General features: G+C 33.6%; 2 protein-coding genes across 3 annotated transcripts; both read right to left on the bottom strand.

The window, feature by feature from the left end:
- Positions 1-1,457: 1,457 nt before the first annotated feature.
- LOC125814503 (calcium-dependent protein kinase 1) lies at positions 1,458-6,505 on the bottom strand. Its single transcript, XM_049493956.1, has 8 exons — positions 5,780-6,505; positions 4,855-4,998; positions 4,064-4,216; positions 3,463-3,578; positions 3,187-3,354; positions 2,618-2,745; positions 2,447-2,546; positions 1,458-2,018 (listed from the first exon to the last, which is right to left on the bottom strand). The coding sequence occupies exons 1-8, from the start codon at positions 6,438-6,440 to the stop codon at positions 1,935-1,937; spliced, it is 1,554 nt and encodes a 517-aa protein (XP_049349913.1). The 5' UTR covers positions 6,441-6,505; the 3' UTR covers positions 1,458-1,934.
- A 1,324-nt stretch (positions 6,506-7,829) lies between these two features.
- LOC125814500 (uncharacterized) lies at positions 7,830-11,689 on the bottom strand. Of its 2 annotated transcripts, none has more exons than XM_049493954.1 (2): positions 11,504-11,689; positions 7,830-10,329 (listed from the first exon to the last, which is right to left on the bottom strand). In XM_049493954.1, the coding sequence occupies exon 2, from the start codon at positions 10,049-10,051 to the stop codon at positions 8,099-8,101; it is 1,953 nt and encodes a 650-aa protein (XP_049349911.1). In that variant the 5' UTR covers positions 10,052-10,329; positions 11,504-11,689; the 3' UTR covers positions 7,830-8,098. The 2 variants fall into 2 exon arrangements, with proteins under 2 accessions (XP_049349911.1, XP_049349910.1); XM_049493953.1 differs by having other exon boundaries at positions 7,830-10,254; positions 11,504-11,673.
- Between the last annotated feature and the right edge of the window lie 6,137 nt (positions 11,690-17,826).

Here is a 17,826-nt window from a genome sequence, read left to right as displayed (position 1 = left end):
TGGATGTTTTACTTACAAATTTACTCAATCTATTTAATTAATTTTTTAACTAAATTCTATTGATATAAGATCTATACTAAAATTAAAATATTATAAATTAAATAAACATCCATTTGAACTATTTAATGTCCACCCATTTGATCCGATCCGTTAAAAATATAATAATTAACCCTTTTCCCCCCAAAAATTATTCTCTTTCTGCGTTCTTTATATTTTTTTTAGTTAAGCAAGATAATTAAATTAAGAATTACATTTGTAAGAAAAAATTAGGATACTATTAAGGAAAAACTACCTATATAAACATACTTTCATACCATAAATACATATATTCCCACTAATTTAAAAATATTACTTATAATACCATTTTTTAATAAATATACCGTATCTTTTAAAAAATATAATCAGATACACAATCTCATTAAAAGTGATAATTAATAATTATCCTAACATTATACTTCCTTAATTATTGGGACTTTTTACGATACAAATCAATTTCTCTCTTTCCTATTATTAATCAATAATATAATAGATGGTTCTGACCAGAACATTATGGTCCGTAATGACGTCCCAATATTTGTAATGATGCATAATTATTTTTATATTATGTCTAATATTTTTACTATTAATTATTTAGAATATTATATCTAATATTTTACCAGTGACCAGTAAATACTAATAATTTGATTTACATATAATTTTAGCACCTAATTAATGATGTTAACAACATATGGAATGAGTCAATCATCCACTTTGGTATCTTATTGAACAAAAATGTAATGTAATAATTAAGCAGTTACTAATTTGTTGCTCCAAAAAATAAAAAATTGGCAATAAATTGTACAGTTCAACTTGAAAATTGTTGTTTAATTTGAGAGCATTATATAACTGTCTTTGTGTTAAATTCGAAGTCCAAAATTAAACCTATCAAACCATGCACTTCATTCGATTGTTTTTTTTTAAAAAAGAGATAGGAGAATATTTTTGGGGGAAATAGATAAAATAAATGGTTGAGCAATTTTGTAAGTAAAATATCCATAGTTGAGTGAGTTTCTAAGAATAACATTCATAGTTAAATGACTTTCTATGAAAAAAGTTCATAATTGAGTGACTTTTGAGATAAAAATCAAGTTGAGTGACTTTATGAGAAAACAATTCCCAGTTAAGTTAAGTGACTATCTGAGATATTAATAACCGTGTTGTCTGAGCCAACTTGCATGCTGCTCTACTAATTCCAAAGGATACCTATCACCTCTCAACAAGTACCAAATAACTCTGTTAACCAACACTAGGTCAAATGAGAGTGATTTCGCCTCTACTAGAAATTCGACGTGAGAGAGCTCACTAGCAACAAGTATCAACTAACTAGATCTGTCCACCAAGATTAGGACAGATAAGAAGAAATCACCTAGTGATTTTGCAACCTGAGGGACCTCATGATTCTACAATGACAGTGTATATAACTCAAACTCACCCTGGATACCCATAATTGGAGATAAACTACTGTTACCAAATGTGGGACAACAAATACATTCCTCTTAACAAAATTATTGATAGTTCCAGAACAAGAAACACAATGCTCAAAAGCACACAGAGGAGGGGAAATGGACTTCTCTTCATTTGTTTCAAAGAGGCTGAAGTATGAACCAAAGAAGCAAATACCATAGCATTATCAATTGTATACTATACATTAAATACTTTTTCAGATTTGTACCACTCACCAAATCAGAACCTCAATCCAACGAGGAACTCATACCGCCAATTAACCAAAAAGCCGAAACTTCTTTTGTTTGATATGAATGAAGAGCCAAAACTCTCACAATCCCAGATAGCTAAAACAAGGAACATCAATTGGATCTTTATAGAGGTTCCACTGGTAAAAACTCACTGGAGCAGCAGTGCTAATCAAAAGGTGTGCTTTACGAGTTTTGTGTGTCTCATCTGCGGCGCCTATTGTTGACAAAATCGGGATTACCTTTCCTCATCATGGCAGCGAACTCATCGTAATTGATTCTTCCATCCTGCAATTGGTTTAAAATATTTATCCATGACAGTCCAAAAGAAACCATTCACGGCCACACACCACTATAAATGGACCAAAGATATCTATATCATCTCAATATAGATGATTATTAGAGGATCATTATCCTATCATAACCCTCTTTTGCAACTTGTTGGTTTTGTATTATATTCATTTTGTTGTTCCTGCTCCTCTTATAGAGAAAGTTTGATTAATCCTAGGGAAACATTTCACATTGCTTATATAATTTCTTAGGATAGTGCTAGCACTGACTCATGCATTACTTGTACTTGCTTATAAATAAATATTAAATTTACAGTTGTGTATTTTTCCTTGTTTCTCCAACAAGAAATTCTCTCAAACACAAGATGTTTAGATGTTGTAAATAGAAATATCATATAAACTTGCATAAGGAAAAGGATGCCGTACATTGTCTGTGTCAACTTCGGCAATGATCTCTTTTATTGTTTTTTCATCAGTAATGTTGTATTCCTTCAGCGCATGCTCCAATTCTTCCATCGTAATATACCTAAAGGGACCAAGATTAGAAAACAGTTAAGTGTTAAACCAATGTAGGGGGTCAGATGGTTAGCTTCATACCCGCTCTTATCCTTGTCAAAATACTCAAAGGCTTTGTACAAGTGATCTTCTCTTTCCATGCGATTCATGTGCATCGTAGCTGTTATGAACTCAAGGTAATCAATTGTTCCATTTCCATCAACATCAGCCTGGAAGAACAACCAAATATCTGTATTATCGACTATGCATTAATGAGTACACTCTATGCATGCAATCTTCATGGTATTTTGAAGCCAAATATTTTTTATGTCAAATGATTTTAAGGGAATTGAGAACATATACATCATTTTCAGGAGCATCTAATAATTAAAACACAGTTCATTTAGAGCTGTGGACTTGCTAATGGGTAAGAAATACCGCCACTTAGCAAGATACACATCACCAAAATGAAGAGTTTCTTCAGGACTATGTAAATCTCTTGTTCATGCACTTCACCGAGAAGCTTTTAGTTCTCAGAAATTTACATCTCAACGAGTGATCCACTGCTTCCAAATTTGTAAAATGAACATGACGAATAATTGCATGAAGGAGATATGAGCTAAAAAGAGAGGGAACAGTAACCATAAAATAAGGAATGGCCAGGAAAATACCGCTTCCATCAACTGCCTGACTTCTGACTCAGAAAGCTTTGTACCCATTTTTGTAAGACCAGCTTTCAATTCTTCAAATGTAATTGTCCCACTGTCATCTGTGTCTATAGATTTGAACATTTCCTTCAAGCCAATGATTTCTTCCTCAGAAAGATTTTCAGCAATTACCTACAAATTCAGGGAAACGGAAGATCAGAGCAGTTGTCGGAAACACATGAAAGGGAGAGAAATTTCCTATCTCGTTAAGAATTAGAACATGGAATATACAGCTCTGACCTTCAGTGCTACTTTCTTCAGCTTGTTCATAGCACGGAATTGTTTCATTCTAGATAAGACAGCAATGTCAAGAGGTTTGTCAGATGCATCACCATCTTCTCTCATCCATGGATGATCTGCATTTGCATATAATATTTAATTCAGTTATAGTACAGTGTGAAATGGCCGTTCCAGAGATTATAAGTATTATAACCATCAATTATGCGCACCAGAACCTACCAGTAGGAGTTATCGCAAGGACCAGAGTTATTCCTTAAAAAAAATTGAGTTCTATGAGCATAAGCATGTCTCCTATGGAATGTGTGGAAGGAAAACAACCCATGGATGCTTTGAAAGAAAATCCGAGTAAGTCCATGTTTTGAAATATAGATGTGAACTATCTTTGGGTCTTCGTACAAACTCGCTACTATAGCTGATTGGGATAATCTTTTGGACTTTATAGACTAATTACTTAGCTAAAGGAATTCTGGATGCTACAGCTATACAAATAAAAGTAATCCTCTTATAATTACAAATATAACAGATCATACCAAATAGAGACTATATAAGAAAGACATTCTGCAGTGTATTATGACAGAATTTGATCAAAGCTGAATCTTACTTAGGACTTCAGCTGCAGAAATCCTTTCTCTAGGATCAGATCGTAGCATCTTCTTAACAAGATCTTTAGCGCTACTCGATACTGAAGGCCAAGGATCAGATGAAAAATCAAGATGACCTCGAAGAACAGCATCAAAGATACTCTGATCATTCTCTGCGTACAAAGAAAACTGGTAGCTATTCAGCACTAGAAACAAAAGGCTCAGCAAAATTTTGTAAAACATCTTAAAAATCATTTGCCTAAAAATAGGATATGCTTCCCCAAGTTTGACATGGGAAGAGGTTTTAATTACTGGAGCAGTTATCCCCTTGCTAATTTTACGGGAAGCCAGTTGCAAATATGGAGTTGGAAAACTATGATGCTCAGGTACTAAGGAGAACACTAACTAATGCAAGGTACCATATAAGTTAATTTTTTCTATATTGTGACATTACGGCAATTACAAGAGGAACACGCTAATGCTGTTCAAATAATTTTTTAAAAAATGAAAAAAATGGAGAAAACATGCAGTAAAAATATATTTGCAAGATACGTATGAAATTCTTCAACTTTTTAAGCCATCTCATCGTGTTTCCTAATATTTCCAGTGCATTCTGCTACAATTCCTGAATGACATGTTTCTTCAATTTCTTCTTCATATTTTAGCATGAAGGAAATAAAAAGATGTTATATGGTGCATGCAAGAATTCACCATAGTTCTATTGGTGCTGACATGAAAAGGAAATCAATAATGACGAAGAAGCTTAAGAAAATTCTGATGCTAAAATTCTAGAGGTAGCAGATGAAATTACCTCCATAAAATGGTGGAACACCACTGAGTAGAATGTATAGAATAACTCCAGCACTCCAAATATCAGCTTCAGGTCCATATTCTCGGCGTAGAACTTCAGGAGCGACATAATATGCACTACCAACCAGGTCTTTGAACACATCACCTGCAGCCACAAGTGGCTTTTAGGTTGAATAGCTCACCAATATATCCCAAAGAGCTGTAAACAAGTGGTCCAGCAAAAAAATCTAACAAAGCTCTTGACTTCTTCATATGCTTACTTTTCATATTTTAAATCCCCTTGCTAAATATTCTCAACTCCAACTTTCCGATGACATGACCATAGATAGGAGGTTCTGGAGGTCGCATATTAGGGTAGAAGGTTAGTAGGTAGTGGAGCATTATCTCTTTTTTCAGGCAGGATAGATTTGGTGGTAGTTTGATGCGTTGTACTGTTTCCTCATTCATATCAGTAGTAACATTTTTCTTGAAGTTGCTTGTCTTACAATTTTGTAAATCCTTGCTATTTACTATGCTCCAATTATCTCATTAGTTGGTTATTGTTATTGCTCCTGTTTTTTTAATGTTATGTTATGATTTCCCTGTTATATTCCATGTCCTTTTTACTTGTATATTTTCTTTTAACTACTCTGATGTGCGTTACTCGAGCCGAGAGTCTTTTGAAAACAACCTCTCTACCTCTATGAGATAGGGGTTATATTCGCGTACACTTTACACTCCTCAGACCCCCTTATGGGACTACAATGGTTTGTTGTTGTTGTTGTTATTCTTGCTAAAAATCCTGGCTCTGCCTTTGCACACACTGCCTTAAAAACTTTGTTTGATGCTTAGTTTCTTTCAGAGTGGTGATGGACAAAGCAAAAGTATTCAAATTGACCTAAATTAGCTTAAAATTAAGGCGCAATTGATCGGTGATCGAATAATACCTGGTTTGAAAAAGACTGATAGTCCAAAATCAGTAGCCTTCAATGGTGAACTTTCATCGGAGTTCAAAAACAGGAAATTTTCAGGTTTTAAATCCCTATGCATAACTCCCATAGAATGACAATTGTGAACAACAGTCACCATCTGCCGGCAAACTCCAGCAGCAGCTCGCTCGGAATAGTGTCCTTTAGCAATTATCCGGTCAAAAAGCTCGCCGCCGGCACAAAGTTCCATGACGAGATGAACGTGATGTTTATCCTCAAAAGTTCCTTTAAGCTCAACGATGTTCCGGTGACCGGTAAGGTGATGCATGATCTGAACTTCACGGCGGACGTCGTCGACATCGTCCTTGTTGATGAGTTTTCGTGAAGCGATTGACTTGCACGCGAACTGATGGCGCGTTTTTTTGTTAGTAACTAAGTAGGTGACTCCGAATTGACCGCGGCCGAGTTCGCCGCCGAAAATGTAGATGGACCGGACATCCTCCATTGGCCGGCCGAGAACACGGCCGATGCCGGAGAATGGTCGTGGAGGTGGTGTTTGTGAGGAAGGGATGATTCTGATACCGGTGGTAGACGGCGCTGAAGTGGCGCCGCCGCCACCGCCGGCAGAGGAGGAAGTGGTGGCGGCTTGGTCGGAAGATACGCTGTTACAGTTGCCCATTTTTCTTTTTTGGAGTTTGTGAAGACTGTTCAGTCAAACACAGAGATATTTATGGCCTATGGTCTGAAGACTCTAACATTTTACTCATGGGGTGAAATGACAAAATTAAGCTTTTGCACTGGATATTTTTTTATTGATATATCAAAATGTTATTACAAAGAACATGTAATATAACATAATATAAGAAATTAATTCAAATATTATAGTGAAATATTGTTATACAAAATAAGGATATCAAAAAGTTCGATTATAATTGATATTCTTATACTACAAAGTGTATAGTGAAATAGTTAGCAACTTCTTATTCAAAATGCTTAAATTTTTTTTAGTGTGAATTGTAATGTAAGTGAAAATGATGCGTGGAGTTTTTCTATATCTTATTATAAGACAAAATTATAAGGGACTATAGGTGGATTACCTTTGGGAGCTAAGTTAAAAATCGTGATAAACTTGTAAGTAGTTGACAAATTTGGAACTTGAAAGTAGTTGACAAATTTGGTTAATATTCGAAATGAACATCAAAGTATTGAAAGAATCTTTTTTAATACGAGAAGGTTAGAAAGAAAGCATTTTAATTTTCAACTGTAGCAATTATCATACGCACGAGAATTGCGCAAATAAGTTTAAAGGATATAAATGTCCTAAACATCTACAATTTCAAGATGAGTACTCTCCTATTTCGACTTCAAATGCCTACACATTTACCCCTCTAATGTTTTTTATTTGCATTCTTAAATCTTCTTCTTTTTCTTTTTGTATTTGTTTCCTTTTCTACCTATAAAATTTTAAGATAACACTTATTTGACTTGCCAGTTAGGAATAAGAAAAAAAAAACCTTCCAGTCATTTTTATTTGTATAATTTAATCATTTTTTTTTAAAAAAAATTCTTTGCAATTATTTATTGATACTTTTATAATTGTGAGATATGACTTCTTTGATTTGCTAGTTGCCACTTGCCAATTAGGAATAGTAAAATAAGGAACAATCAAACTGAGTTATGTCATCAAACAGCTCCCAGTCAAGGAAAAAAATTATTTATTGTTAAAGAATAAATAGAATAGTCCATATAATTTATTCCATAACAACGTCATTTATTCAAATAGGATGAGGGGATAAAATTTGCATACAATTTAATATATTTGGCAATTTAATTTGCAATCTCTTGTCAACAAAATAGTGATGAACAGACACTCTCCAAAGTAGTTGTCCCATTCGTGTCGATTCCTCCAAAAGTAATGATAGTTGTCCCATTCGTGTCAGATCCTCCAAAAATGTGTTACTTTTGGAGGAACTGACACATCCATCAACATTTTTGAAGAATCCAAGTGACAGATCAGAGCCTTAACATGACAACTACAGAATAATGGCAATGTTATCAAAATCAAAACTTAGGTATACAAATGATGTTTTATAGAAACATCTTTATGATGAGTTACTCATACTACTCCAAAATATTTACAAGACCAAAGCAACAAGAAAACAGCTATGCACATTATAACCACTATATATATTAACAGTATCAAGTTCGAGTCGAAACCGACTAAACAAATGACAGAGAACAGCTTCTCAATAACCATAATAGTGAACAAGCTATATAACAGAAATTACACAAATAATGTTGCAGAAGTTCGAAGCATTACAATCGAAATGAAATACCTCACGTCCAGTTCTTTGGCGTTACAAAAGGTTTGCCTGGCACGGATGTATTCACTGTGCCTGTGCTGCTGTTTAAGGTATGGCATGAACCACCTGCCAGCATTGCCATCAAACTTCCTCCGTGCACTCTTCCTTCGGAAACTGATGATGAGCTTCCACCTACTGGCATACTAGCTTGATTGAATCCAAAATATTTCCAACCTGTGTTCATGATATCGATCTCCTTCATCTTCCCGGGATTTAGGGGTGTTGAGTCCAAGATCGCAGCCCCTAGAGTATCACCACCACCATGAACGCGTTTGTCTTGCTCCACATGAGATTCAACAAGTCCACTCTTCCCTTTTGCAAATGAGTTACAAGGACTATCCATTTGGCCAAATCCGGAATCAGGTTGACCCCAAGAACATCTTTTTCCGCTGCCATGCGCCTTGCAGAAATCAGTGCTACCCTGAGCACTTTTTCCACAGTCTATGAACTTGCATCTTTTACCACCACCATGACGCACACAATAATCTGTCCGGCCCCTAGCACTCTTGGAGCACTCTGATATGGCACATCTCTTACCACCACCATGTCTAACACAGAAGAGAGTCCCTCCGTGAACACTCTTTGGGCAAATCCCACCTCCTTCAAATGAACATCTTTTCCCTCCACCATGACCCTTACAGAAAGGTGTGCTCCCCTCTGCGCCCCTATTGCACCCTTCAAATGTGCAACGTTTCCCACCCCCATGGCCTTTGCAAAACATGGTGCTTCCTTGTGCCCCTTTAGAGCACTGGGGGTATTGACACCGCCGACCACCTCCATGTGAAATGCAAAAGCCAGAGAGTCCTTCAGCACTTCTTATGCAGTTTTCTTCCTGGCATCTCTTGCCCCCACCATGTCTAATACATAATCCGGACTTCCCTCTGGCAGCACGGGTGCAGTCTTCATGACTGCAACGGCGTCCACCCCCATGTGCAATACAGAAACCAGTGCGTCCTTCTGCACTCTTGGTACAATCAAGGAATCCACACCGCCGACCACCACCATGGGCTTTACAGAAGGCAGTTCGACCTTCAGCTCCCTTATGGCAGTCTGGTTTTTGACACCTACGTCCTCCACCATGGGCAATGCAAAAGCCGGAAGCACCTCTTGCTCCTTTAATACAATCCTTGAACTGACATTGTTTGATGCCACTGCCGCGTTGCTGCTTCTTTGTTTCAGAAGTACAAGTGACTGAGCTATTTTGATTTGTTATTATACTTGAGGAAGGATCAAGAGAGACTGAAGATGGCTCAACTTCTTTTGTCACCTGTTTCGAGAAGTAACTAGACCCTTGGTCCTGTGGCACATCTAACGGATGAAAAATGCTACTGGTCTTCCAATGAGAAACCGCTGATACTTCATCAGTCTGAAGAGCTCCACCAAAACCATGTGACACCTTTATGACACTTTGTGGTGAAGTGGAGGTTAGATGCAAACTGGTAACATCAGATTCAGCAGCACCACTGGAAAGACTCAATTCCAGATCAATTGCAGGCCCTTCATCAAGTACTTTTGGATCGGAGTTGATCAAACTTTTTGGCCTTAGTTTCTTATCATTGGCAAGATAAAGACCAAAGTCCACCTCCAGGTCCATCGAGGACTCACCAATTTCTTTCGCTGGAGATATTGAGGTACATACAATGCCTGAACTCCACTTACTTTCCGAGGCACTTGATGAACGGCCTAAGCTTAGACACAAAGATGAACCAATTTGCTGATCAATAGATCCACGAATCAAGCTCCAGTTGTGTTTTATTTCCTTTGTGGCAGGGAATAAAGGCATTAAGGACCCAACGGAATCAAGTTGCAGGGTGGTATCAGCACCTTCAGCTCCAGCTCCATTAACTCGGATGGAGTCTCCCAGACTCTTGGATGTATTCAATGAAGGGTTTGCAGAAAACCCCAAATAGTGGAATCTGGAGTCCATGACCTAATAGCTAGGATGCAACACTCCTATTGAACCAAATCTCAATTGCAATTTGCAAAAGAACAGTCGCCTGCCTTCCGGCCTAAAAATTAGTTAGTGGCTAAACTAAGATTAGATGTGTCAAAAAGAGCACATCCCACCCCCGCTTACGAATCCAGAAGTATCCTTTCTATCCATTAGATATCAAACTTTACACCAAGTTCCTGCAAACAGCAACAATGGAGTAAAACTTTGCACCGAGTCAAACCTTCAGCAACAGATCATGATAAATAATCATCCTGTACCACATTGAATTCCATTAAAAACCATATTTCAGGTCACTCACCCACCACACAAAAGACACAAGGTCAAGAGAATATGAAAAGGAATTATTTAGCAGATGTAAACCAGAATAACAAGATCATTTTTAAGCAAACAGAGTATGTTTTCGGGAAAATTACGTAGAACAATTTGACTTCTCTCCCCCCCTTCCACCTCTAACCATGCAAGATTCTTTTTGCTAATCTGACCAAAAGAGAACATCTTTCCTCTTTTATTTTCCTCAACTTTCTATTTCTGCTATTGTTTCCATTGTTTCGGTTATTGTTGTTATCTGTTGTTGTTACTATTCTTTTCTCCACTATTTTGGCTCCTGTACTACTGTATTTCCTTTTCTTACTAATTGTTGTAGTTCTTTACTCAACCGACGGTCTATCGGAAACAATATTTCTACCTTTAGTAGGTAGGAGTAAGGCTGCATACACACCACCTTCCCCAGACCCACTTGTGGGTTACATTGGGTATGTTGTTGTTGCTGTTTCCTATTTCTGCTATAAGTTCGTACGGACAGAGGTTATATACTCAGAAGAAAGCTTTCCAAACACTTTCAGCTCTTCCCATGTAAACAAGAAATCCCGGACCATTCTAGTTTCACACTTCGAGACCTCAGGAAGAACCATACAAGTAGCTAGCTACACATATGGAGCTAAAGACAATTTCTTTTACCAAATCTATAAATCAAGCAATTCTTTTTTCAGTCTATGACACTATATAACAGCATTTATTTTTTCAGTCAAAGCTCAAAGGTGAAAAAACTGAAAAGCTCCTTGTCGGATTTTTAAACGCAAAGTGCAATAAAAGCGTGAGCTTTAGTGAAACAAGACGCATTATGTATATGATTGTATATTTCATCTTTACTTTTGGAGTAACGAAGCTTGAATACTTATGGTAAACTAGGGTAACTATGAATATACCTCTTTTCTATAAATCACATTAAAAATTGACCTAAGCTAAAAAAACACACTTCGCCCTACGCCACAAGGAACTGATTCATTAGCATTAAAACTTTAGATCATATTAAAGCTTGATAACATTACTGTCCGAAATAATAGAAGCACAGAACTACAAGGATATCAACTAAGACAAACATAGCAAAGCAGAATAAGAAGAAGAAATATGAATTTGTCCACTTACACAAATAGGATTCTTCAATAAACCTCAATTCATGGTCTACCATACTAAAGAATCATGTTGCTTTGTGTACTCTTTCCTTCTTGCTTGTTTAAATCCAAAAAAAAACAGCCAAACTAATTGAAATCAGAGCAGAACACTTGAGATTCATTTCCTTCTTTGCTTTCCCACCTCAAGACTGCATAACAGAAGACGAAAAATGAGGGGAAAAAGAAAGGAATTTCAAATGCCCCACATACAAATATTATAGAAGGAAATTAAACATAACCAAGAGAGAACTAATACAGCTATCTATTTTTTTCTTGATTAGTATAACTTGCACATTACTTGAACCGAGGGTCTTTCGGAAAACATCATCTCTGCCTTCACAAGGTAGGGGTAAGGAATGCGTAAACACCGCCCTCCCCAGACCCCACTAGTGGGATTACACTGGGTATATTGTTGTTGCAGTAAGACTTAATCGAAGAAAAATTGCAACATAAGGATAACATTTTAAGAGCAGACCCAAGTTGTAAAAGATGTTTAAATCCAAGTTAAAACAGAGAATTGAGGAGTAATTGTTTAAACAAACTAGCTCCCAATCAGAGTTCAACATTCCAAATTCAACCACAATTTCCACCTTTTCCTTTCTGAAAAAAAAAAACAGATCTGAGAGTACAAAATTTGAAACAAGCAATCAAATCTGTGAAAAAATGTTGCGAAAAATTCAAATAGACAGAATAGAACTTGAACTGAAAATACATCAGGAGAAAGATTTGAAGGCCTAACTTCTAAAAAATATTCAATCCAAGAAAAAACAAGCAAATTGATGAAAAAATGCAAAAATATACTAGCTAGTAAGTAGTAACCATAATCTCAAAGTTCAAGCTTACAGATTTCACCTAAAAATCCCATCTTTTTCTTTCTTCGAAAAAAAAAGAAGAAACACTTGCAAGTACATAGCTCAATTAGGGTGATGATTTGAAAATACAACAAAAAAAAGATGTCCAAATCCAACTAAAAACAACAAATCAATTAAAATTTGCTAAAGTAAACGGGGAAAGTTCAAGATATTATACTTCAGCTAAAAATTAAACCTTTTTTCCTTTTCTTCAACAACAAACACAAATCCAATGTAATCCCAAAAGTGGAGTCTAGGGAGGGTGGTGTGTACGCATTCCTTACCCCCTACCTTGTGAAGGCAGAGAGGTTGTTTTCCGAAAGACCCCCGGCTTAAGTCCTTCTTTTCTTTTCTTCAAAGAAAAGAAACTTGCAAGTGCATAGCTCAATTATACAATCCCAACTAGATTCTGATTTAAGGTAGGTAGATAATTGGCATGGCTCAAATAAAGGAGCTATTCAATAAGCAAACCAATCAAGAGTATACAATACAAGAAATCTGGGACATCATGTTCCTAAAATCAAACAGAGAGAACAAAAAACTTGAAAGTTAGATTTATGTTTTTCCAACAAGGGAAACCCGCAGCCGCTACCTGCTCCTATGCAATAGCTCACAAACCACACAACAACCCGAAGGCAAACCCCTTGCTTTGGAAAAGTTAGATTATAGATTCAAGAAAGTACCTTTACATTAGGGGACTTTCTTTAAATACAAATGACTTTTTTTCTATAAACCCCAGATAGGAATTCTATTAAAAATCTCACCTTTTTCTTTCTTGAAAACAAAAAATCTTACAAACATGGCTCAATAAGCTAACCCAAGTTCCAACTAGTTTCAAAGTGAACAAGTTATTCAATAAGCAAAACCAATCAAGATAACACAACAGAAACAAGAATTCAATATCTATGCCAAAATGTTCCAAAAATCAAATATAGAGAACAAACAAATTCAAGAAAGTACCTTTCTAGGAGGAAACTTCTTCTTTTTTTTTTGATATGTAATTATAACTTTTTTGATAATTTTTGCAGGTGGGGTTTGTGTTAAAACCCCAGAAAGTATGTGTAAAGTGAAATTGAGAGAGAATGAACTAGGGCATTTGTGATTTCAGCAGCCACCAAGGGAGAGACAAACAAAATGAACACATTATGAGTATAATAGGTATATATACATATTTATTAACTATGTAACCTGACATGTACCTATAAAGTATCTTGTCATTAGGATCCAAATGTTGACATATTATTACTATTAAACACAGAATTTTGCGATATTGATTTGATATCAAATTTAAGAAAGTAAAAAGAAAAATATATTAAAATAGTTTTTATTTATAAAATTTTAAATGTATCATGTAAAAAGCTGAATAATTTTTCATCGAAATAAAGAATTGTCAAAAAATAAATAAAAAATATTCATTTTGAAATAAATTAAAGGAAAAAGTAAAACAAATAAATTGAAACAAATGGGGTATAATATTATGTCTTCCGTATTCAACAAGCTAGAGATACGTCATGTACTGACTAATCATTTCTCCCTAATGTTTCTACGGCTACCTCTACCTTTCCCAAAGCTTGCGACAACCAGCCTCTTACACTTTCTTGTTGGTGCATTTTGTATCTCTTTTTTTATATGTTCGAACCATTTCAGTCTTACTTTTCTCGTTTTAAGTATATTCATTCCTAATTTATCTCTTCTAATATGTCATTAGTATAAGAGTATGTAATTACTAACAAAATGAAAATTTTCATATTAAACAATTTTCAAATATATATGCTATCAAAAATAACTTTATTATCTTTCAAGATAATGATCTTTATTGATTCCATTTAGGTAAGTATTATTTTTCTAGTGTAACAAATATTTGAATGATTTTTGTGACAAAAACAAGAAATAATGAATTAGAGGGAATTAGTACACTATAATCTACCTAGATTCATATTAAATTATATTAATTGATCATAATTTAGAGTAAAATTATACAAATAATTAAATATTTGATTCCCTTTTGATGAGTGGAAAGGTCAAGTGGACTTATACTGTTGCAGACAAAAGACACACATTTCCACATACACAACGTGTCCACCTTTTGACAATTAACGATTGATTCATCGGTGATTAAAATTATGCAATTATTAATAATTTAAACACTAATTACATAAAAATTTAGTTATGAAATAATAATATATTTAGATTTTTAATTACTGATAAATTTAATTTTTTCATTTGGTGTTTGATACTCATATTGAAGTCTGACTATTTTAAATTCACATTGCATAATTCTATCATGAAATTTTTTATATGCAAGACTCAAATCCGAATAAAACTGAAAAGACAATTTATTAATCAATGTTTGAATTCATCATATTCAATAAAAAGTTGGCAGCGGCTCGACACCGTTCGTGGTGCCCTCCTTGACTTTGGTTATTATTATTATTATTGTTTTTAAATTTTTATACTATATTTACATTAAAATTTAAATTTGTATATACAAATCTCAATTGAATGATAAAATGTTTCCTAATAAAGATAATTTTTCGAAAATTAATGAACTATTACTATAAGAGAACCATTAATTTTCGATAAAAATTCTGATGAGTTTCCCCTTAAAATTTGGCTCGTCAATGACATTTTTAACGACTTATAATTATTCGTCGAAGACCCTTTACCAACAAGCCGAATTTAGAGCATCCTTTTCCAAATCTTTATTTTCGAAATTAATAAAAATATATCTTTCTTAAATAAAAAGGAGGGACTTTTTTATTTTTATTTTAATTTGGTAAAATCAGAGCAAAAAAGATGAACCCTTGAGTTTATTCTTTTGTTCCTTCAATCTATGAACCACTCGATGTTGGCACATTTGCAGTATTCTTTTTCTTTAATGACCATGCTTTGGAATTTCGAAAAATAAATTCTTTCTTTCGTATTCGATCCTTTGTAGAGATTTCAAAAATAGATACATATGTAAACTCGTTCATTGTTTTTGAACATAAAGACGATGTTTGAAATTCAATTAGAATAATATAGAACATGCCATCTAAATATTCTTTACGATGATACACATGTTCAATATTATAATCAACTTCCACATTTAATTATTATTTAAACACTTTACTCCTTTTCTTTTCTTACTATAGACATTATTTGACGAATTGCGCAAAAAAGATATCATTAACTCTATTTGATACTAATGGATTATTATTATTTTTTAATAAAAAAAAAACTAGTTATGGGGGCTATTATAGCCATTTTCCATAAGTGGAGTGAAACAGGGCCGGCTCTATGCTTTCAAAAATAAGGTCTTTGCCTTAGGCCCCCAAATTCTGGAGGCCCCAAATTTTTGTCAAGAATAAATTACGTGTTAAATTTTTTATAGAAAAATTAATTATTTATAATAAAAAGTATAATTTTTTTTAAAAATAAATTATTTTATCCACTTTAACATCTTTTGTACTTTGTTAAAAATAAGAATTAACAGTGAAAAATGTTGAACAAAGTGAATTACAAATTCTTTTTTATTTCTTTTTAAATTTTAGTTTCAAGCATTACTCTAAGCATATTAAAATGAGGTATACCAAGTCATCAACTTTTTGAGTCAAATTATGTGATTCTAAACTTCTAACTCTTATCTTTATTTAATATTTATCAACTTATTACTTATATCATTATGTTAACAATACATATAATAATTGCCTCACTTAAATGATGTTTTTCAATGTTGAGTTGATAAAATCTTACCTAAAACTAGTAACTCAAAAAACAATATTAAGTACTGATAATTTTCATCTTAATAGTGTTTTTTTTTTTTTTGAATAAATACGTATATGAAGTGTATTTATATTTTAGGCCGCAAATTGAAATTTCGCTTTAGGCCCCCAATTATGTTGAGCCGCCCCTGGAGTGAAATAAAGAATAATTGTTTCCTTACTTCCAAATAATTTGATTTGAGATTTCCTCCTTCTCAACTTATTTGAAATTGAGCCGTCATAATTTTTTTATCCAGTGGGTACCTAGCTACATGGATAAGTATCCATTTACTATTCTTTTATCACTTTTTATTTTTCAATCAATGTTCAGAACTCGTATTGAAAGCTCAACTAGTTTAGACTGTGCTGGGAAGTACGTACTTTAGGTGTGAAACTTTTCTCCTTGCGGAATCGAATCGTCTGCAGTAACCACGACTCAAATTACTAATCGCCAAGAATCCTCTTCAAAATATGCAAATAATTTCACTAACCCTAACCGTCCTCTAGATGAGTTAGAGTATTCATCCAACACTTAATTATGCTTAAATAGACTCAATTAGCACTTAGGGGCCGTTTGGTTACGATATAAGAAGGCATTTTATTTGTGTATAAAACATTGTATTAGTTTTACTATGTTTGGTAAAAGTTTTTTATTAGGTTGAAAAATCAACATGACTTATACTATGTTTGGTTGATAAGTTTTAAATATTGTATAAAAGTTATTCATGCATTAATTTTATACGGTGTTTGATTGTCTTTTTTGTAATCCTACATAATTAATACCTACATAACTTATGATGGAATCTATGTATAAGTTATGCAGGATAGAAGGTGGAATAAGTTATGTGAGTATTAGTTATACATGTATTAAAAAGATAAATTACACATTTATCCCTATTAATTTTTTTTTAATTTTTTTTTATTGAAAACTTTACATAACTATTCTATTTTCACAACTATTTTTGTTTCTTATTTCTTTTTGTATAAACGACTTTTTATTTGTTTCATTTAAAAATCAAAATGTAAATATTTATTAATATTATGAATAGGAATGTATAATTTTGATAGCACATATGCTAATTATATATATATATTCGCATTATATATTACTAAATATATCCACATATTTAATTATCATGCATTAATTTTTTATTTAGAATGTGAATTTATATATAATTTATATATTTGGTACACTAAAAATGTACAAACAACACATGCATCATATTGATAGAAATTTATATTATATAAAATAGGATATTATAATGTACTTGAAATATATCAATAGTATTTTATTTTTATAAGCTTTAAACATTAAAAAAACAAAGAGAAAAAAAAAACACATAATTCCTAGTTAAGTATAGAGAAAATTCCTTTCTTTATTTTTTTAAGGGAGAATTTATTCTATTTGCTTTATTTTATTTGTAAATAATATATATTAATTTATATTAAAATCAATATTCAATAGTTAATAATTCATGTAATTTAATCTCTACCTAACTAAATAACACCTACATAATTAATACTCGCATAACTAAACTCTGCATAACTAAACCCTGCATAACTAATACCTGCATAACTAAACCCTGCATAACTAATACTTCCATAACTCTAACCAGTGACCAAACGTCCCCTTAAGGTAGATTAACTAAAGAGTTACTCACTTAGGTAGCACCCCTTATGGTGTATTAGGCCCAAAAGATATT

Source organism: Solanum verrucosum, unplaced genomic scaffold (assembly GCF_900185275.1).
Source record: "Solanum verrucosum unplaced genomic scaffold, falcon-dt-bn FXZP01000268.1, whole genome shotgun sequence".
Taxonomy (NCBI): domain Eukaryota; kingdom Viridiplantae; phylum Streptophyta; class Magnoliopsida; order Solanales; family Solanaceae; genus Solanum; species Solanum verrucosum.
The sequence above is the reverse complement of the archived record's forward strand: the minus strand, read 5'-3'. Positions and strand labels throughout refer to the sequence as shown.

Coding starts and splice junctions, on each gene's coding strand:
- LOC125814503 (XM_049493956.1), bottom strand. CDS start 6,440: ATGGGCAACTGTAACAGCGTATCTTCCGACCAAGCCGCCACCACTTCC. Junction 3,579..4,063: donor TTCTGCAGCTGAAGTCCTAA/GTAAGATTCAGC, acceptor ATGCAAATGCAG/ATCATCCATGGATGAGAGAA. Junction 2,746..3,186: donor TCAGGCAGTTGATGGAAGCG/GTATTTTCCTGG, acceptor TTGTTCTTCCAG/GCTGATGTTGATGGAAATGG.
- LOC125814500 (XM_049493954.1), bottom strand. CDS start 10,051: ATGGACTCCAGATTCCACTATTTGGGGTTTTCTGCAAACCCTTCATTG.